This window comes from Amaranthus tricolor, chromosome 17 (assembly GCF_026212465.1).
Source record: "Amaranthus tricolor cultivar Red isolate AtriRed21 chromosome 17, ASM2621246v1, whole genome shotgun sequence".
Classification (NCBI taxonomy): Eukaryota; Viridiplantae; Streptophyta; class Magnoliopsida; order Caryophyllales; family Amaranthaceae; genus Amaranthus; species Amaranthus tricolor.
In genome coordinates this window covers 10,135,707-10,152,136 of record NC_080063.1, presented here as the reverse complement: position 1 = coordinate 10,152,136, position 16,430 = coordinate 10,135,707, and the positions used below count along the sequence as shown (strand labels likewise).

General features: G+C 32.0%; 1 protein-coding gene across 1 annotated transcript; it reads left to right on the top strand.

Moving 5' to 3' along the window:
* The first annotated feature begins 15,322 nt into the window (after positions 1-15,322).
* Positions 15,323-15,790, top strand: LOC130803728 (uncharacterized). Its single transcript, XM_057667928.1, has one exon. It carries the CDS (start codon positions 15,323-15,325, stop codon positions 15,788-15,790), a length of 468 nt encoding a protein of 155 aa, XP_057523911.1.
* Positions 15,791-16,430: the final 640 nt, after the last annotated feature.

The following is a 16,430-nucleotide window of genomic DNA, read 5'->3' as shown; positions in this document are numbered from 1 at the left end:
TGCAAGTAGGATTTTGAGTGCTTTAAACAAGAATAAGTACATGGAACTAATATGATAGGAGTTTGACATGATTGTAAATGAAGTTGATTGGTTAGATAATTGATATGATAGCCTGTAAATAAAGTCTTGATCATATATTAAGGATAATATTATGTTTTTTAAAGTCAAGTTGGTGTTTTAGGTAAATCAAATGGTAATAATTTTTATTCATATTGTTGAAATTGGTAAGAAAATATTTACACCTTGGAGTAGTGTAAATTGGAGACCATTGGTTATTCTTAGATCATTGACGATATATGGATAAGTATGGGTCCAAATGGTATCATGTATAATTAGTAATATTGATGGAGTATGTTAGAATATGAAGAATCGAAAGTTGTTGATGCAGGAATGACACGAGGAAATCAGACATGCAATTTCTGTGTTTGAACTTACTTGTCCTTTTATTTTGTTTTGTTTGTGATGATTCTTAATATGTCTTGTTCTAAGTAATATTAATGATGGATATATGTTTATTATGTGTATTTTTACTTTAGTGTTCATGCATGTAAATTTTATGAATTTCTATTATGTAAAAATGCGTAAAAATGGTGTTTTGAGGTGTTTTTGTGAAGTTATTGTTGTGAATGAATTTTGTGTGAGCTTATTAACTTTAGGAATGTATTTTATATGAACACCAAAATAGATAAATGTTAGAAAATCATTTAGGTTTATTTTCTAAAAGTTATTTCATTAAAATGATTATTAATGGAATTTTAACTAATAAAATATTTTCTAATATATTAAAGGGGGTTAAATATAATATTAATGGATAAAATGGTTTATAAAATCATGTTATTATTTTTCCTACAAGTTTAGTGAAACAGTCGTATTATTAAGAGATTTCATTAGTCGTTTTTAGCGCCTAATTTTCCTTATATATTTGTTCGTTACTAATTATAATTTAATTAGTGATGGTAGTAATTTGAAAAATCTCTACAATGATTAGAAACTTGTTAATTCGTAACGTGATTATGAATCGTAACAAGTAACGTAAACTTTGGAGGTAAAACTTAAAGTTAAGCAACTACCCATAATAGTTCGAGAAAATTTTAATTATTACCCAAGCATATTATATAACCATGATGGGAGTAAATTAAATATTTCACACATATACAAGTGATTTTTAAACATGAAGTACAAGTTACATAACTTGTTACATGTACAACAATTTTTACCCAAACCTTAAACTATCTTAGATAACCTTTCCTATACTATAATAGATCAAATGATGGACAAAAATCACCAAAAAAACAACCCCAACCAGCCATGCTAAAGTTGTCCTACTCCCCCTTATAGCCCTTTGTATACTTACATACACAAGCTAAAAACTCTACCCAAGAACCCCTTTTGTTCTACCCAAAGCTTGTGCATCATTACAAGCATGCAAGAGGCAAATATTTGAAGCAAAAACACTCTATTTTCTGAATAATTATTCGGCCATAAACCACAACACATTACTTCCAAGTTCATCAATTAACAAACACTAGAATCCTTCAAACTTTCAATAACTAAAACACCTTCTTTTCTCATCAAATTTCCTTCAAAAACCCATCTAAAACTTCTGAAAATTTATGTTTATAAACTCAAATCTCCCATAAAAATAATCTTCATCTTAAGAGCTTTTCATAGACACCAAACTTGAAGAAATCCACCAAGTATAGAGTAAGTTATGTTCATTTCTTTATTCCACTAGTTTTTGTTAAAACTTGTTCATGTAAAACATTTTTTTTACATAAATCTTTCTATAAACTAAGATCATTATAAAATGAGTATTTTATCTCTAAACTAAGATAATCATCACTTATAAATCTATAATAATAGGCCATAATAGAAAGTAAGAAGATGTATTTCCACAAACATATAAATTTTGTTACTTAAGGATTCAAGTAAAATTATGGGACTTAACTAAGTATGTTGCTCAACATAATAAGTATACTCCAAATAAGTTAAAATCATCACAAGTATTAGTCTAACAACTCTAACTAGGAAAAGTTAAGTGCATGTTAGAAATCCAAAATTATTATTGATTTTTGGATGAATGCAGTATGTTTAGTTGAAGAGTTGGAATTGAGACTTGAAGGGCAAGGAACCGAAGTTAGAACCACTTCTAAGAACGCGTAGGAGCTTACGGAATAATTATATAGGCTTGGAGTCGAGGTATGTCACATGGGGTGATTTTTAAAGAATATAAGAACAAGTTGGGAAAGTTTGTGTATAAACTTGTTTTTTTAAAAAAAAAAAAAATTTCCAAAGAGAAGTTCTTAAATCTTGAAAAATTGATGTCAAAATGATAAATTTGAGTATGGAATAATTTATTACATGTATTATTATTGTGGGCATCATGCATGTTGATTTTATAAATTATTGTATGTTTAGAGGCATGCTTAACACTACTTTGTGACAGTTATTGTGATGTAAATGATTATATGAATTTGAAAATATTTGAAATTCATTTTAAAAGAAATTTCCAATAGCTATGTGTTAAGAAAATTTCTTGGATTCTTTTTGTTGAGATTATTCGTTAAATTGATATTGTAATGGATTTTAAAGTATTAAATACTCTTATTATAAAACATGGTACTAGATGAACTCTTCATCATCAAAAATAATTAATAAAAACATATTATAATGTTTCCAACAAGATTTGGCCAGAATATATTTAGTTTGGAATTATTTTTTTATTATTTTTGAATAATCGTTAAATTGTTTAACGGTAAATTGTAAAATGGTAAAATATAAAATGATTACCAAACAAAGACATATGGACTTGAAATTTTTATCACTTACTCATATGGACAGTAGGTAAAATTGGTAAAAGTTTGGGAAGGTTTCATTGACATTTAAGGACCTTAATAATTTTTACCCTGTTATTAATAATCGGTAAGTTGGAAAACGGTAAAATATAAAATAAATAATAAATGACTTCTTTTGAACATGAAAATTTTATGAGACACTTATATAAATAGTAGATACATGTTCAAAAATTTATATGGATTTTCGTGACAATATATGGACTAAATAAATTTTATTCTGTTTATCGGTAAAATAACGATATTAATTATTAAAAATACCCCACATGATTTTTAATGGTTATTTAAAATTTTATACCCCTTAAAATAGCTTCTAGTATATCATATAATTTTTATTATATTTTATTCGGACTCAAATAATTTTAAACCTATTTTATTCTATTTATCGATAAAATGTCCATACAAAATAATAAAACATCATACATGAGTTTTATAAGTTCAAATGGCCTAATAAACATGTTATATGACTTTCGGACTTTGGTATAAGTTTATAAAATAAATTATTAATTATTTACTAATTTATCAAATTAATAGAAAATGTTATTTATTAAAAAGTGTCATATTGTTAATTAAATTTGGGTAAAAATAGACCTATATAAATAAATTTATAAGTATATTAATAACCTACTGCCTCATAGTATAAATTAAGTTTAAATTAGATTTATAAGTATATAAAAAAATTTATAAGTATATTAATAACCTACTGCCTCATAGTATAAATTAAGTTTAAATTAAATTTGGGTAAAAATAGACCTATATACAAAAATTTATAAGTATATTAATAACCTACTGCCTCATAGTATAAATTAAGTTTAAATTAAGTTTATAAATTTTACGGATTTAAGACACCATTTAAATAATGGTAAATACCCAAATTGTCGAAAATAATTGTAAGAACGTTATAAATTCGCATAACCAATTATAATCTGATGGGACAACCTTAAATTCATTTTAAAAATGGTATTAAAATGACTTGATTAATTTGGGCCTTGTTGGAGAATTAATATGTACTTTGTAAATCAATTATCGATTTTATTACCGGCAAAACTATCTCGTATTTAAGAAAATAGTGTTTTATGAAATCTTCAGTCGTAATGATTTTATAGACTTATGAATCATATTCTAGTTTTTTTGAATCAATTTCAAAAACCTTTTAAGTTATATTTACTTTAAGAAGGATTGAAACGAAACATTTTAGTGGTTTCCTTAAAAAAATCGTAGTGAACTTTAATTACTTTTTGTTATGATGCATTTCCATACATGCTAGTGATGCCCCAATATAATACAAAGGTTATGTTTAATGATATGATTATGCTAAGCATGTTTTACCCATGTGGGAAATATTATGATTTGATTTTGCTAAGTCGCAAATAAAGTATGTTTTGCTATGTGCAAATAAAAGATGTTTATCATATGGAAAAAGTTAATATTTTTGACTTTCAAATGCTATTAAAATTACAAAATATATATTATGTACAAAAAAAATATTTTAGCCTAAATGGCGGGTACATATGCCACAAAAAATGTTGTGTGCATGATTAAACGGCTCACCAATGCTGAGTGCATATTGTTCACAATACCATTGTCTTACACTTGCCGGACATGTTGCGGACGGTAGACCGACTACCAAACGAGTCACAGGATGACTCACAGAGTACCCATGTAAACTTATGATATGAGTTTGAAATTGATTTGGATGCATTGAGATCTTATGATTTATGATAAAAAATGAGAATTTGAAATGACTATATAGCCATTGAACTGGATTTGAATCATAATATGATTTATCCAATGAAAAAGCATATTTCAAAATGAATTTATTCAAATAAAAAAAAGGTTTTAATAACTTGTTTGACGGACACAAGTGTGTTTATACTCAGCCTTTTTGCTGATACTATGCTTTGTATGTTTTTCCAATGGTTTTGTTTTTAGAGTAAACCCCTATGGCACCTCGACGGAGAATGGATATTCGAGCGGAAGATGAACCCGAGTTGGAGTATGACTCCCCTTTTGCTTAGATCTCTTTATTGTATTTGAGAGACTATTAGTTTAGATTTAGACTACTTTAAGGATGCAATTTGAACTTTGGACTTATTTCGATTTGGTTGTAATTTCCTATATTTTGGACAGTTAAGACTTTCGTTATATTGCTTTGGTTTGGTTCAAGTATTATACTTGAATATTGGTTTGACCTTTAAGTAACCCCTTAATTGTGTTGGCAAAACTAAGCTTCCGTTTGATTAATACTAAATTCCAGTTAGTGTTTGCCTTCATAATTCGATGCGGTTACATTTGGACCAAAATATAAACTTTTGGTATTTTTCTATGAATTTTTACTAAGTGTTTTATTACTTAACGATAAAACGTAAAATGTTAAAATATAAAATAATTACTAATTGAAGTTATTTTGAGCTATAATTTTTATGAGACTCTTATAGTTGGTTTATAATTTGATTATTGGATAATTTTATATGACCATCTTTGGACCATTGTAAATTTTAAATAAAACGATAATTCTAAAAACGATAACATATGAAATAAATACTAAATGGACTATTTTGTACTTAAAATTTTTCCGACACTCTCATATATAGTATGATAATATGAGGACCCTTGGACAAATTTTTCATGGACATCAAACTTTTTAGAATTGTATTTATTGAGAATCTCTAATCATTGAATTATCAAATATGTTGACTTTTCCTTATGAGAATGTTGATTTGGAGTTTGACTAAACTAGGGTTCACCTATAACTATGTGAAATAGATAACAAGGAGTCTTGTTTGAACTTATGTGTACTTGGATGAATGACTCTGATAGTAAGGAAATGTCGAACCACGGACCGACGTGTAATCCGGCGCCCGTGTTTCTCGTCACGTGGAAATGCGGGGGGTTAGACAGGGGGACCGAGAGAGTCCCATACTATAGAAGCTCAAGCATAAAAATTGGTGGAGCGACGGCTCCCATCGCAGTTAGAGTTTGGAATATGTTCCTTTTCTAGCCAGACCCTTACATATATCAGAAATTCATTATTATGTATGTTGTGCAAATGTGATTTTGGAACTAATTAAGTAGATCTATTGTATGAACCTTATAGTTACCAAGTGTAGGTGACTGTAGCAAAGATATTTATCTACATTCATGTGATGAATGTGAAAATTTGCTGAAAGTATTTGAGAACTGAAAATGAGAAACGAGAACCGAGGAACTTAAAATCAAGTCTTGAAATATACTTTGCATATCTTGTGAAAATATTATGATTGTCATAGTATTACATTTATTGAGGAGTTCGTACTTTGTATTAGGCACTGATTTCGATTCAAACGGCTGTCATCCGTATCATGGATGGCAGTATTTTGCAGTAAGATTTAGCTTTAAGATTCGATCCAGGCCACAACATTTATTTTCTTTATCAACGATTTAACTGCATTTTATTTTACTTATTGGTGACTTTGATGATCATGGTGTATTTATGCCTTTATTATGGTTTGGGAAAACAATGTGTTATTCTCTCAATTGTAATATTTTTAAACATTTGTTTTTAAATGATTTTAAATTTTAATAGATTTTAGCAGTTTGGAATTTAAGATTTTCGCATTATTTATTGTAAACATTATTATTAGTGTGATTTATATACAGGGACTGCAGCGGTTGTTACAATTTTACTTTACTCTTGGCTTCAAGTTGTTTTGTATTTGTTTCAGGTGTTTTTGAAGGCATCAAGTTCAACTCCCATGTGATTGAGGCATTGACACGCACATCAAGACTCTGCAAAGGCCCCACAAAGTTCAAAAGCTCATTGGTACCTTATAGAAGTTGTGAAGCAAGGAAAGCTCATTGACTCGACCGAATCTGCAGTACATTCAGTCGAATGGATGCCTAATACTCAAGGAAGTTTTTCATACCTACTGTTTTGGGTGAATAGAACTATGATTCAACCGAATGGATTGGATTCGACCGAATGGTCCATCCATTCAGCCGAATGGAGCTGGTAACATGAACTTTTTTGCAATCCTTTGGAATGGCCGAATGACTAGTATTCAACTGAATGACTCTTTCTTCGACCGAATAACTTTCATATTCGGCCGAATTGTTTTTAAAACAGCTATAGAATGTGTGTTTACTTGACACTCGATCGAATGAGCCCGAATTCGGGCAAATAAGGCTATATCTGTGTGATATATATTTGTGCTCAAGCAAAACTCAAGGGCTTTCAAGACTCCTTTGTTTAAGGGTATATATACCCCATTTTCTATAGAAACCCTCATCTCTTAGCCTTCAATACATTCTCTGGTATAGTTTGTTTAATCTTAAGCTTTCCTTAGTTCATTAAACCCTAGCTTCATAGTCTTATGCTTTTAATCTTTTGTATTTTCAAGTCTTTACTTTCTAGCCTTCACTACTACAAATCACTTGTGCCACTAATTATGTCACGGGAATTCTAAATTTGTGGCAAGTTTTGATTTTGCCACGGGAAAAATAGGTTTCAAGACAATATCAAAATGTTTTCTGTAATTTATGCCATGTGTAAATATATACAGTGGCAAATAAGCACTTGTGCCACGAATCACGCCACAGGTAATTATATATCATGGCAAACAATCACTTGTGCCACGAATTATGCCACGGGTAAATATATATCATGGCAAACAAGCACTTGTGCCAAAAATTATGCCACAAGTAAATATATATCGTGACAAATTAGGATCATAACACGATTCTACGATCCTAGGATCCTAAAATTTGATCCTACAAGGATAATTCCAATCGCTAAATGTTTTCACATAATCCAGATTTCACTAATGTATAAATATATAGCTACAATAATTATATAAATACTACATCCATCTATTACTCTTGTTGGTTTCATTTAATGCTTATTATGTTTATGGTTGTTGCTTCATTAATTACCATTGCTTTCTATACTTCAATCATGTGTGAGTAGTTTTCTTTGGGTTTGATTAGTGAAACCCTAGGAAAAGCTATGTTCTTCATTGTTTAGGATTAGAAAAAAGTTAACAATATTTGGTTGAAAACCGATATGAATCTTTACTGCAACTCCTTTGGAGACATAGGGCAGTTATAGGTCGTTTGTTGTGATTTGTTGAATTACCAATTTCCTCTTGTATCCCTAGGTATCCGAACTAGTTATTGTTTAATTTTCTCTAACCTAATATGTCTTCTTTTAAAATCACCTTCCTAGGTGAATCGAATCTTAACCCCGTTTTCCTTCCTTTGATTTACATTTATATTTAATATTTCTTGTAATTTTTTTTCATTAGTTTTAAATTCACTTTAACTCACAAAACCTTGTTATGTTGAGACACAGAGTTTATTGTTACCCTTTGTCCTCGTGGTTCGATCCCCCTACCCCTCTATACTTGTGTAGTACGTAGGTTTTGATAAATATAGTTTGATTAAGGTTTAGCATAACGACTGTGGAAACCCTTTATCAGGAAGAAGAAGACTCTGTAAAACTATCATCTTGGCTTATTATGTTAGATATGACAGGATGAAACCTAGTGGGACCTAATAAGATGCTAGCACGCCTAGACATATAGTGGCCAGGGTTATATACACTCGAATAGAAATCATAAAGCTATACTAAAAGCATTTTATAGTTTCCAACATATGTACATCGCTCTATGGATGATTTAATGAATGGTAGTAAACGCCTATGAATTCAGTAAAATTTTTTGTGTTAAGAGATGGGTCTAAAATTGTCTTAATTCCATAAATGCAAGGGAAATCATTATAATACGTCATCCATTTGTCCATCATTTTTACAAGAATCGGCTTTAAATATTCAATAGTATCATTATGCGAATGGTTAACAAGATGGTAAAATGGTAACGCATTCAATTATTACTAGGCGGACCTTTGGTCCGTACACATATGAAAAAATCTTAGTTGTGTTATCATATGCTTCTAATATTATGTTTACACTTGTAGCTAATTACCATGTTGCCACTCCAAAAGAAGTTGCATCTACCTACGCTTAAAAATGCAGTTAGACACACTTATATGTGAGGCTGATAAATTTAGCCACGCTTAATTAAGTGTGGCGTCTGCTCGTGTTGGTAAATTTATAGGAACGCTTAATAGCTATTGTTACTAATAAATGTGGTTGGTAGTATCTTCAGCCACGCTTATAGGTGTTGCAAACTTTTCTCACTTGATAAGCGTAGCTGCATGATTTCATAGGCCATATGCGTACGAACCAAAGCTTGCTGTTACTGAATTAGTGTGAAAAGATGTTTCTTCTAATTTAAAAATATCAAATAGGTCAAGAATTGTCGTATGGCATATACTCCCTCCGTTTTCGAAAGTCCTTCCCATTTGGAATATGGGAAGGAACCAAGGGAAGGGGAATCTATAACTAAAAGCTAATCATTGAACATTGGAGAAAGTAAGAAAATATAAATAAAAATAATAAAATCATTGTGTAAAAATCTGAATTTATTGAAGGTATACCAATGGTTTTTTACACTTATGATTGCCAAAATAAAACAAAAAAAATTAAAGCTATTAATCTTTTCCTAGATAAAACAGCCAATTACAATCAAAGTTTACCAACACATCAACATATAGATGAACATGTACATGGATTAAGCTTAAATTAAATATCAACCCATACATACACTATGAATACAATCAAAATCACAAAGCAAAATTATCCTTAAATACATCAACAGTAACTTAAACCTTTACAAAATCAGAATGTTAAACTAGAAACAATTACTTGAACCTTTACAAAATCAGAATCTGAAACTTGAAATAGTCTCGTGAACCTTTTACAATATCAGCAGCAACAGGGTACTTACAGCAATAATCAGCAGCAATACTCAATCCACACAGGTTTCAGTTTTGGCTTTTTACTTTTTTTGTTTCATAATGGATGATTTTTAAGATTATGAATCTGAAAACAGTGCAGCATTATATGGTGATTCTGATGGGGAAGATGATGTCTTAATGGAAGTAGAAGCTTTACACAATGAAGTAATAGGGGACTTAGAGCCTCTTTTAGACCTCAACGGTGCCACACCATTGTCACCCATTGCAAATGATCCAATTTAAAATGAAATTGTAAATCAGCCACATCATCACAAGTCGAGATTAAACAATCAAATGCGACAAAAAATTTTACTACACTTACTCAACATATTTGTTGCTGGAAATCTTCCTCATGGTTCAATTAACAAGACGGCAGAGAAGTTTGGTTATTCCCGAAGGACCATAAGCTATTTATGGAACAAGACCGAGAAGAAAAAGCAAACATCCCAAAAGTATGATTTAGATCATAGCTATCACAAGTGTGGAAGAAACAGAATTACAGTCCCATATGAAAGTATCGCAAGCATTCAAATGGGTGATAGAACGTGCATAAGAGACTTGGCAAGTAAACTCAACTTAGCACCATCCACTGTATGGAAGATGATCAAAAGGGGTGAATTAAATCCTCACTCTAATGCAATGCATCCAGAAATTTCAGAGGATAATAAGCTGGTAAGAATTCATTGGATTACAAGTCTACTTGTACAAGATTCGATTCCAATTCAACCACAATACAAATGTCTATATGACTTTGTTCATATCGATGAAAAATGGTTTGACTTGTCAAGAAAATCACAGCGAGTTTATCTTGCAAAAAAAGACCTAAACCTTACAGAAGTGGTAAATCATACAAATTCATTCCTAAAATTACGTTTATGAGTTGTGTGGCAAGACCTAGATGGAACCAAATGGGTGAATGTACTTTCGACGGTCAGATAGAAATTTTTTCATTTACCGGAGAAGTACTTACGAAAAGGACTTCAAAGAATAGACCAAAAGGGGTGTTTGAAACAAAATCCATAGAGTCAGTCAATAAGCAAGCAACAAGGCAAATGCTAATTAATAAAATACTTCTAGCAATCAAGTCAAAGTGGCCTAGTGCAACAAGAACACCTTTTGCATGTGGTCAACACAAAAAATGATACTGGGAACAATGCTGAGAACACAAACAATGAAGACTTAAGCATTGGGAACAGAGAATTGAACCCAGCCTAGCCCAAGCAAATGAAGCCGAGGAACAATTACTCAATACTATGAACATACATGATCTAGCCTTGAGGAAAGCATACATAGTCCTGTATCTGGAAAAGGAAGAATAAGGAACAACTTGGTGTTCCCAAATACGCATACATAGTTCTGTATCTAGAATAGGAAGAATAAGGAACAACTTGATGTTCCCAAATTCTGACAGAAGAACTAGCACATTCTATTTTAAGGCGTCTGTTATAGCCGTTAGAATTTAGGCGCCCTTTTATTGATTGTATAGCCGTTAGAGGATGAAAGCCCAATCTATAAATAAGGCTCTTCTTGTAACATCTGTTTTTTAAAATAATAATAATAATAATAATAATAATAATAATAAATAAATAAATAAATAAATAAATAAATAAATTTTAGAAATTTTAAAAAAAAAAAAATAATAACTCCCCATTAACAAATAACTTCTCACTTCTCCCTCTAAATCTTATAACTAACTTCACTTACCTATTATAAATTAAACCAATTACCCTTAATTCATTCACATTATTACTCACTTCCTTTTTCTCCTACAAACTACTTCCTCCATCCTTCAATTGATTAAAATTTAATCAAGAAAAGACAAGATTTTGATATTAAAGACAGTGAATTCATAGACAAAGATTATTAAGAGTGTACGTTGTCTAGGATCGCATGACAAGGTAATTCTCAATGTCCATCTAATTAGGACTATCCCGTTAGTATTATGTGCTAAGTGATAATTAATGTGTTTAAATAGAATGCATGATTTGATATGACATTATTTTGTATGATATTATGTTTTATATATTCTCAAATTATATCTACTATTATTTTTGTCAAACTTGAATTTATAATTACTATTTTGATAAATTTTATATTATTATTTTGATAACGAAATTAGATACGGTTTAATTTGAAAGGGAATACTTATAATATTATTATTTTGATGAAAGTTATATTATTATTTTAATGATGTTTTTAAATGCGATTGAATTTGGGAGAAAAATATTATGATATTAATATTGCAATTGAATATTCTTGAGATATATTTTTCTTGGGAAAACCTATGATCATAATATAAAATGTATAATGTATGTTTGATTATATGTTTGTGTGCTCGCGACTAATTATTAAAATATATTAAATCACGTAAAGTGTAACACGATGGAAATGAAGCTCTTATATTTGTTGTGATCCAAGTATAAGGGTGATGAACAGGTTGTCCTGTTTGGTTAGTATAGCTGCCGACATGTATTATTATTTCTGATACTTGATACGATGTTTGGTCTTCCTTCTATTTGTTGTGATCCAAGTAGAAGGGGTGTGCACACTAGGGTTACCTGAGACTACTCTGCTGGCCTTGAATTATTTGGGGTGACGGCCTCTTGATGAAGTAGGTATAGGGGTAAACCCTTGGCCTACAGGCGTTCTCGTTCGCTCAAATTAAAAATTGATTATGTGGTTGCCATTATTAAATATCAAATTAATAAATTGGTTTATGTGATATTATATATATGTTTTCTCAAATTGTTTTTCTTTGAAACTCAGCTATATATTATTTTCTAAAATTATTTTCAATTCGATTATATTTTATTTTTTTAAATCATTTTCGAATTTAATCGTTTTACGGGATGGAGTTGGAATTACTCAATTTCTTGATTTTGGGAGTTTTTCCCTTGTTTTTCTTGCATTCTTATGTTGCAGGTTATTGATTGCGTGGGAATCGTGGAGTGAGGATCACTTAGAAATATAGCTTTTATTAGAATCGTATTTCAGTTTAAATTTTACCTTAAGTTGTTTAAATTTTATATGGATACAGATTACGTTTCAGTCTTTCTTATGTTGTAAGACCCTTTGTTAGATTTAAAATTATTAAGTTATTTCTTAGTTGTTAAGCCTTACATTTATTTTATTAGAAATAGATGTGGCGGTAACACTCCCATGAGTAGGTTTTGGCTCATGTTTTTCATAAAGGGTGTTTCAAAAGTTCGACCTATTCTGAGGGTGTTACACTCCTCTAGATTGTAATCAGTTCACATTTAGTTTTAATTCATCAACGATTATAGTAATCATTCATTCAGAAAACAAAGTGTTTGTTTTTGTTTGCCATTTTCTGTCTTGTAAGGTTGAGTGTGTTCAAGCCTTCACATAATCATTCTTCTCCAAGATCACGTTGATCATTGAGAGAATTGTGAGGATTAAGGCCTTGCATTCCTTAGGGGGATCAGTGTCTTCTTCCAGGGTAAGTAGTCATTCAAGATTACTTAGAAATCAAAATTAAACAAAAGAATTGATCAAGAAAACGTCTGTTCTTGTTTGTCTGCATAAGTGTTCATTGTTTAAGGGCAACAAACGACATCTTCCGCTGCAAACTTGGTCCAACTTGGTATCAAAGCCGTGTTCTGATAAGGGACACGAAGATAAGATACAAGGGAAGCAAGGTAATAGGTAATTTTGCATTTTCTGAGAAAAGTAATCAGAAAATCAGGTATTGTTCGCATTTTGTTTCAATTGGTGATCACAGGTATAAATTCAATTCTTCCTTGTTATTAAATTCTGTGTTAAGGATTGTAGAATTCGATTTAATCATCATATGCATTTGATTGTGGAAAGGATTTCTGAAATCTGATTCTAATATCATTGCATGCGAATCGAATTGTTGTCTGTTAATCGAATTTTTGAGTTTTCGCATAAATTGATTCACATAATTCAATTCTTGACTGTCTTGACTGTGTTAATTGATAAGAATTTAATAGCATTTGTTTGCAAATTACTTTAAATTGCGTGTCTCCTTGGAAAAATTGATGCATGCAATCTGATTCTTGAATATTGTTCTGATAAATTAGGGATTTGTTATCTGTATATTTATTGTTGTTTGCTGTGAGTTAGCTGTTGGAAATTTTCTTGCAGGTTTCTGTTTGATAGTTGTCTGATCTTTGTTCAGTTTGTGTGTGGGCCTTTGGGAAAGATGAATATGGATGAGAAACTAGTAACCCTTACCAATATAGTACAACAATTAGCCTTAACAGTGGCCAACAATATGGGAAATCCAGGGGAAAGACCACAACAACACCTTCAACACAATAGGACCAGTGAGGATAAACCTTGAAAATTGATTTACCAAACTTTGATGGACATTCTCCGATCCAGAGGTGTATTTTGATTGGGAGGCTAACATGGAAAGGTATTTTGATTTTAAGGAGACCACACCTGAACAACAGTTTAAGCTAGCTAAGATTAAATTGACCAAGCTTGCTGCAGTATGGTTAGATGGAGTGCAGAAGCAAAGAAGGAGGGAGGACAGGGAGAGAATCAATACATGTGAAAAGTTAAGGAAACACTTAAGAAGGAAGTATGTCCCACGCAATTATAGGCAACAGCTATGTATACAATGGGAAACATTGAGACAGGAGAATATGACTGTGTTAGAGTATATCCAAGAATGGGAACGGTTGTCTGTTGTTTGTGACACTAATGAAACTGAGGAGATGAAGGTTGGGAAATTCAGAGGTGGTCTAAGGGAAGATCTGAGGAGGAAGCTGGAGCTGACCCCAAACCTTAGCTTTAGCCTAGCTTGTAGCAATGTTCTTACCTTAGAGAAATACTCCAAGAAGAAACCAAGCATAGGCAGCACATATAGCAGACCAGTAAGGAATTATAACCCAAAAAATGTTGCAGTACCAACACCCACTGTGACTCAGACCACTACACTAGATAGGATTCCACTAATGACTAGTATCACTAAGGACAGAAATCCCAGGGACTTGAAGGGGGTTGTTTGCTTTAAATGTCATGGACATGGTCACATTAAGATTGAGTGTCCCAATGCTAGAGCCTTCACTGTGCAGGAGTGAGCAGAGATAAGAGAAGTAGGTAGACCTAGGGCCATGTTGGTTAGCAGGAATGGTAGGGAAGAGGTAGTTTGGCCTTCACATCTAAGGAAGATCTTGATGGTTCATACTTTATGAATGATGAAGGAGTGTTGGAGACTTTTGAGGGTACTGAGGACAGTAAGGAAGAAGGGGACAAAGAGGAAGTCTACCCTGAACCAGATATGCAAAATTTGTTGATTAGAAGGAACTTCCATGCTACCTCAAAGATCAAACCAAATGATCAAAGGGAGAATATATTCCAAACTAAATGCAAAATCAAGAGCAAAATTTGTGATTTAATCATAGATGAGGGGGAGTGAAACTAATTGTGTTAGTAAGGATTTAGTTCAGACCTTAGACTTAGAGACTAAACCACATCCACACCCTTATAAACTGAAGTGGTTGGATAGCAAAGCTAGTGGTTACATAAAGAAGAGATGCTTGATTCAGTTTGCTATAGGAACATTCAAGGATAAAGTGCTTTGTGATGTGTTAGACATGACTGCCTGTCATGTGCTCTTAGGCAGGCCCTAGCAGCATGACAGAATGACTTTACATGATTGTTACACTAATGTTTATACCCTGAGACATGAGGGAAAACTTAAGGACCTCATGCCCCTGCCACCCCATAGAACCTTGCCTCCACAGAAGCTAGCAGGCAATGACCTCACTTTACCTTCACAGAAGTCAATAGGCACTTTACTTCCACAAAGACCTGTAAGTAGTGTGTTCTTGATAAACAGAAAGGTGAGTATCAAGGAGATCAGGAGAGAAGGACAAGCTTTTCTCTTGTTTAGTAAGGAAGTTAAGCAGGAGGATAGTAAGCTAGATACTAGGATCACTAACTTGTTGGAACAGTTTGCTGATGTCTTTCCTACAGAGTTACCAGTAGGGTTACCTCCAATAAGAGGTATTGAGCATCAAATTAATCTCATACCAGGAGCAGCATTACCCAATAAGCCTGCATATAGAACTAGCCTTGAGGAAACCAAGGAGCTACAAAGACAAATTTAGACCTTATGGATAGAGGTTATGTTAGAGAGAGCATGAGTCCATGTGCTGTTCCCACCTTACTTGTTCCTAAAAAGGATGGAACATGGAGAATGTGTGTTGATAGCAGGAACGTGAACAACATTACCATCAAATATAGATTCCCCATACCTCGAATAGATGACATGTTGGATGAATTATCAGGTTCTCAATGGTTTAGTAAGATAGACTTGAGGAGTAGGTATCATCAAATTAGAATGAGAGAAGGAGATGAATGGAAGACATCATTTAAAACCAAGTATGGCTTGTATGAGTGGATGGTTATGCCATTTGGGCTAACTGGAGCCCCTAGTACCTTCATGATATTGATGAATGAGGTCCTAAGACCATTTTTAGGAAGGTTTATAGTGGTATATCTTGATGACATACTGGTGTATAGTAGAAGTGTAGAGGAACACGTTAACCATTTGGAGCAGTTATTTAGGACCCTTAGGGAACATAGACTATTTGGGAAATTAGAGAAGTGTTCCTTCTTATTAACTGAGGTTTATTTCTTGGGATTTATAGTGGGCAGACAGGGAGTACAAGTAGATCCCACAAAGGTAGAAGCCATCAAGACCTAGCCAGTACCCACTAGTATCACCCAGGTAAGGTCTTTTCATGG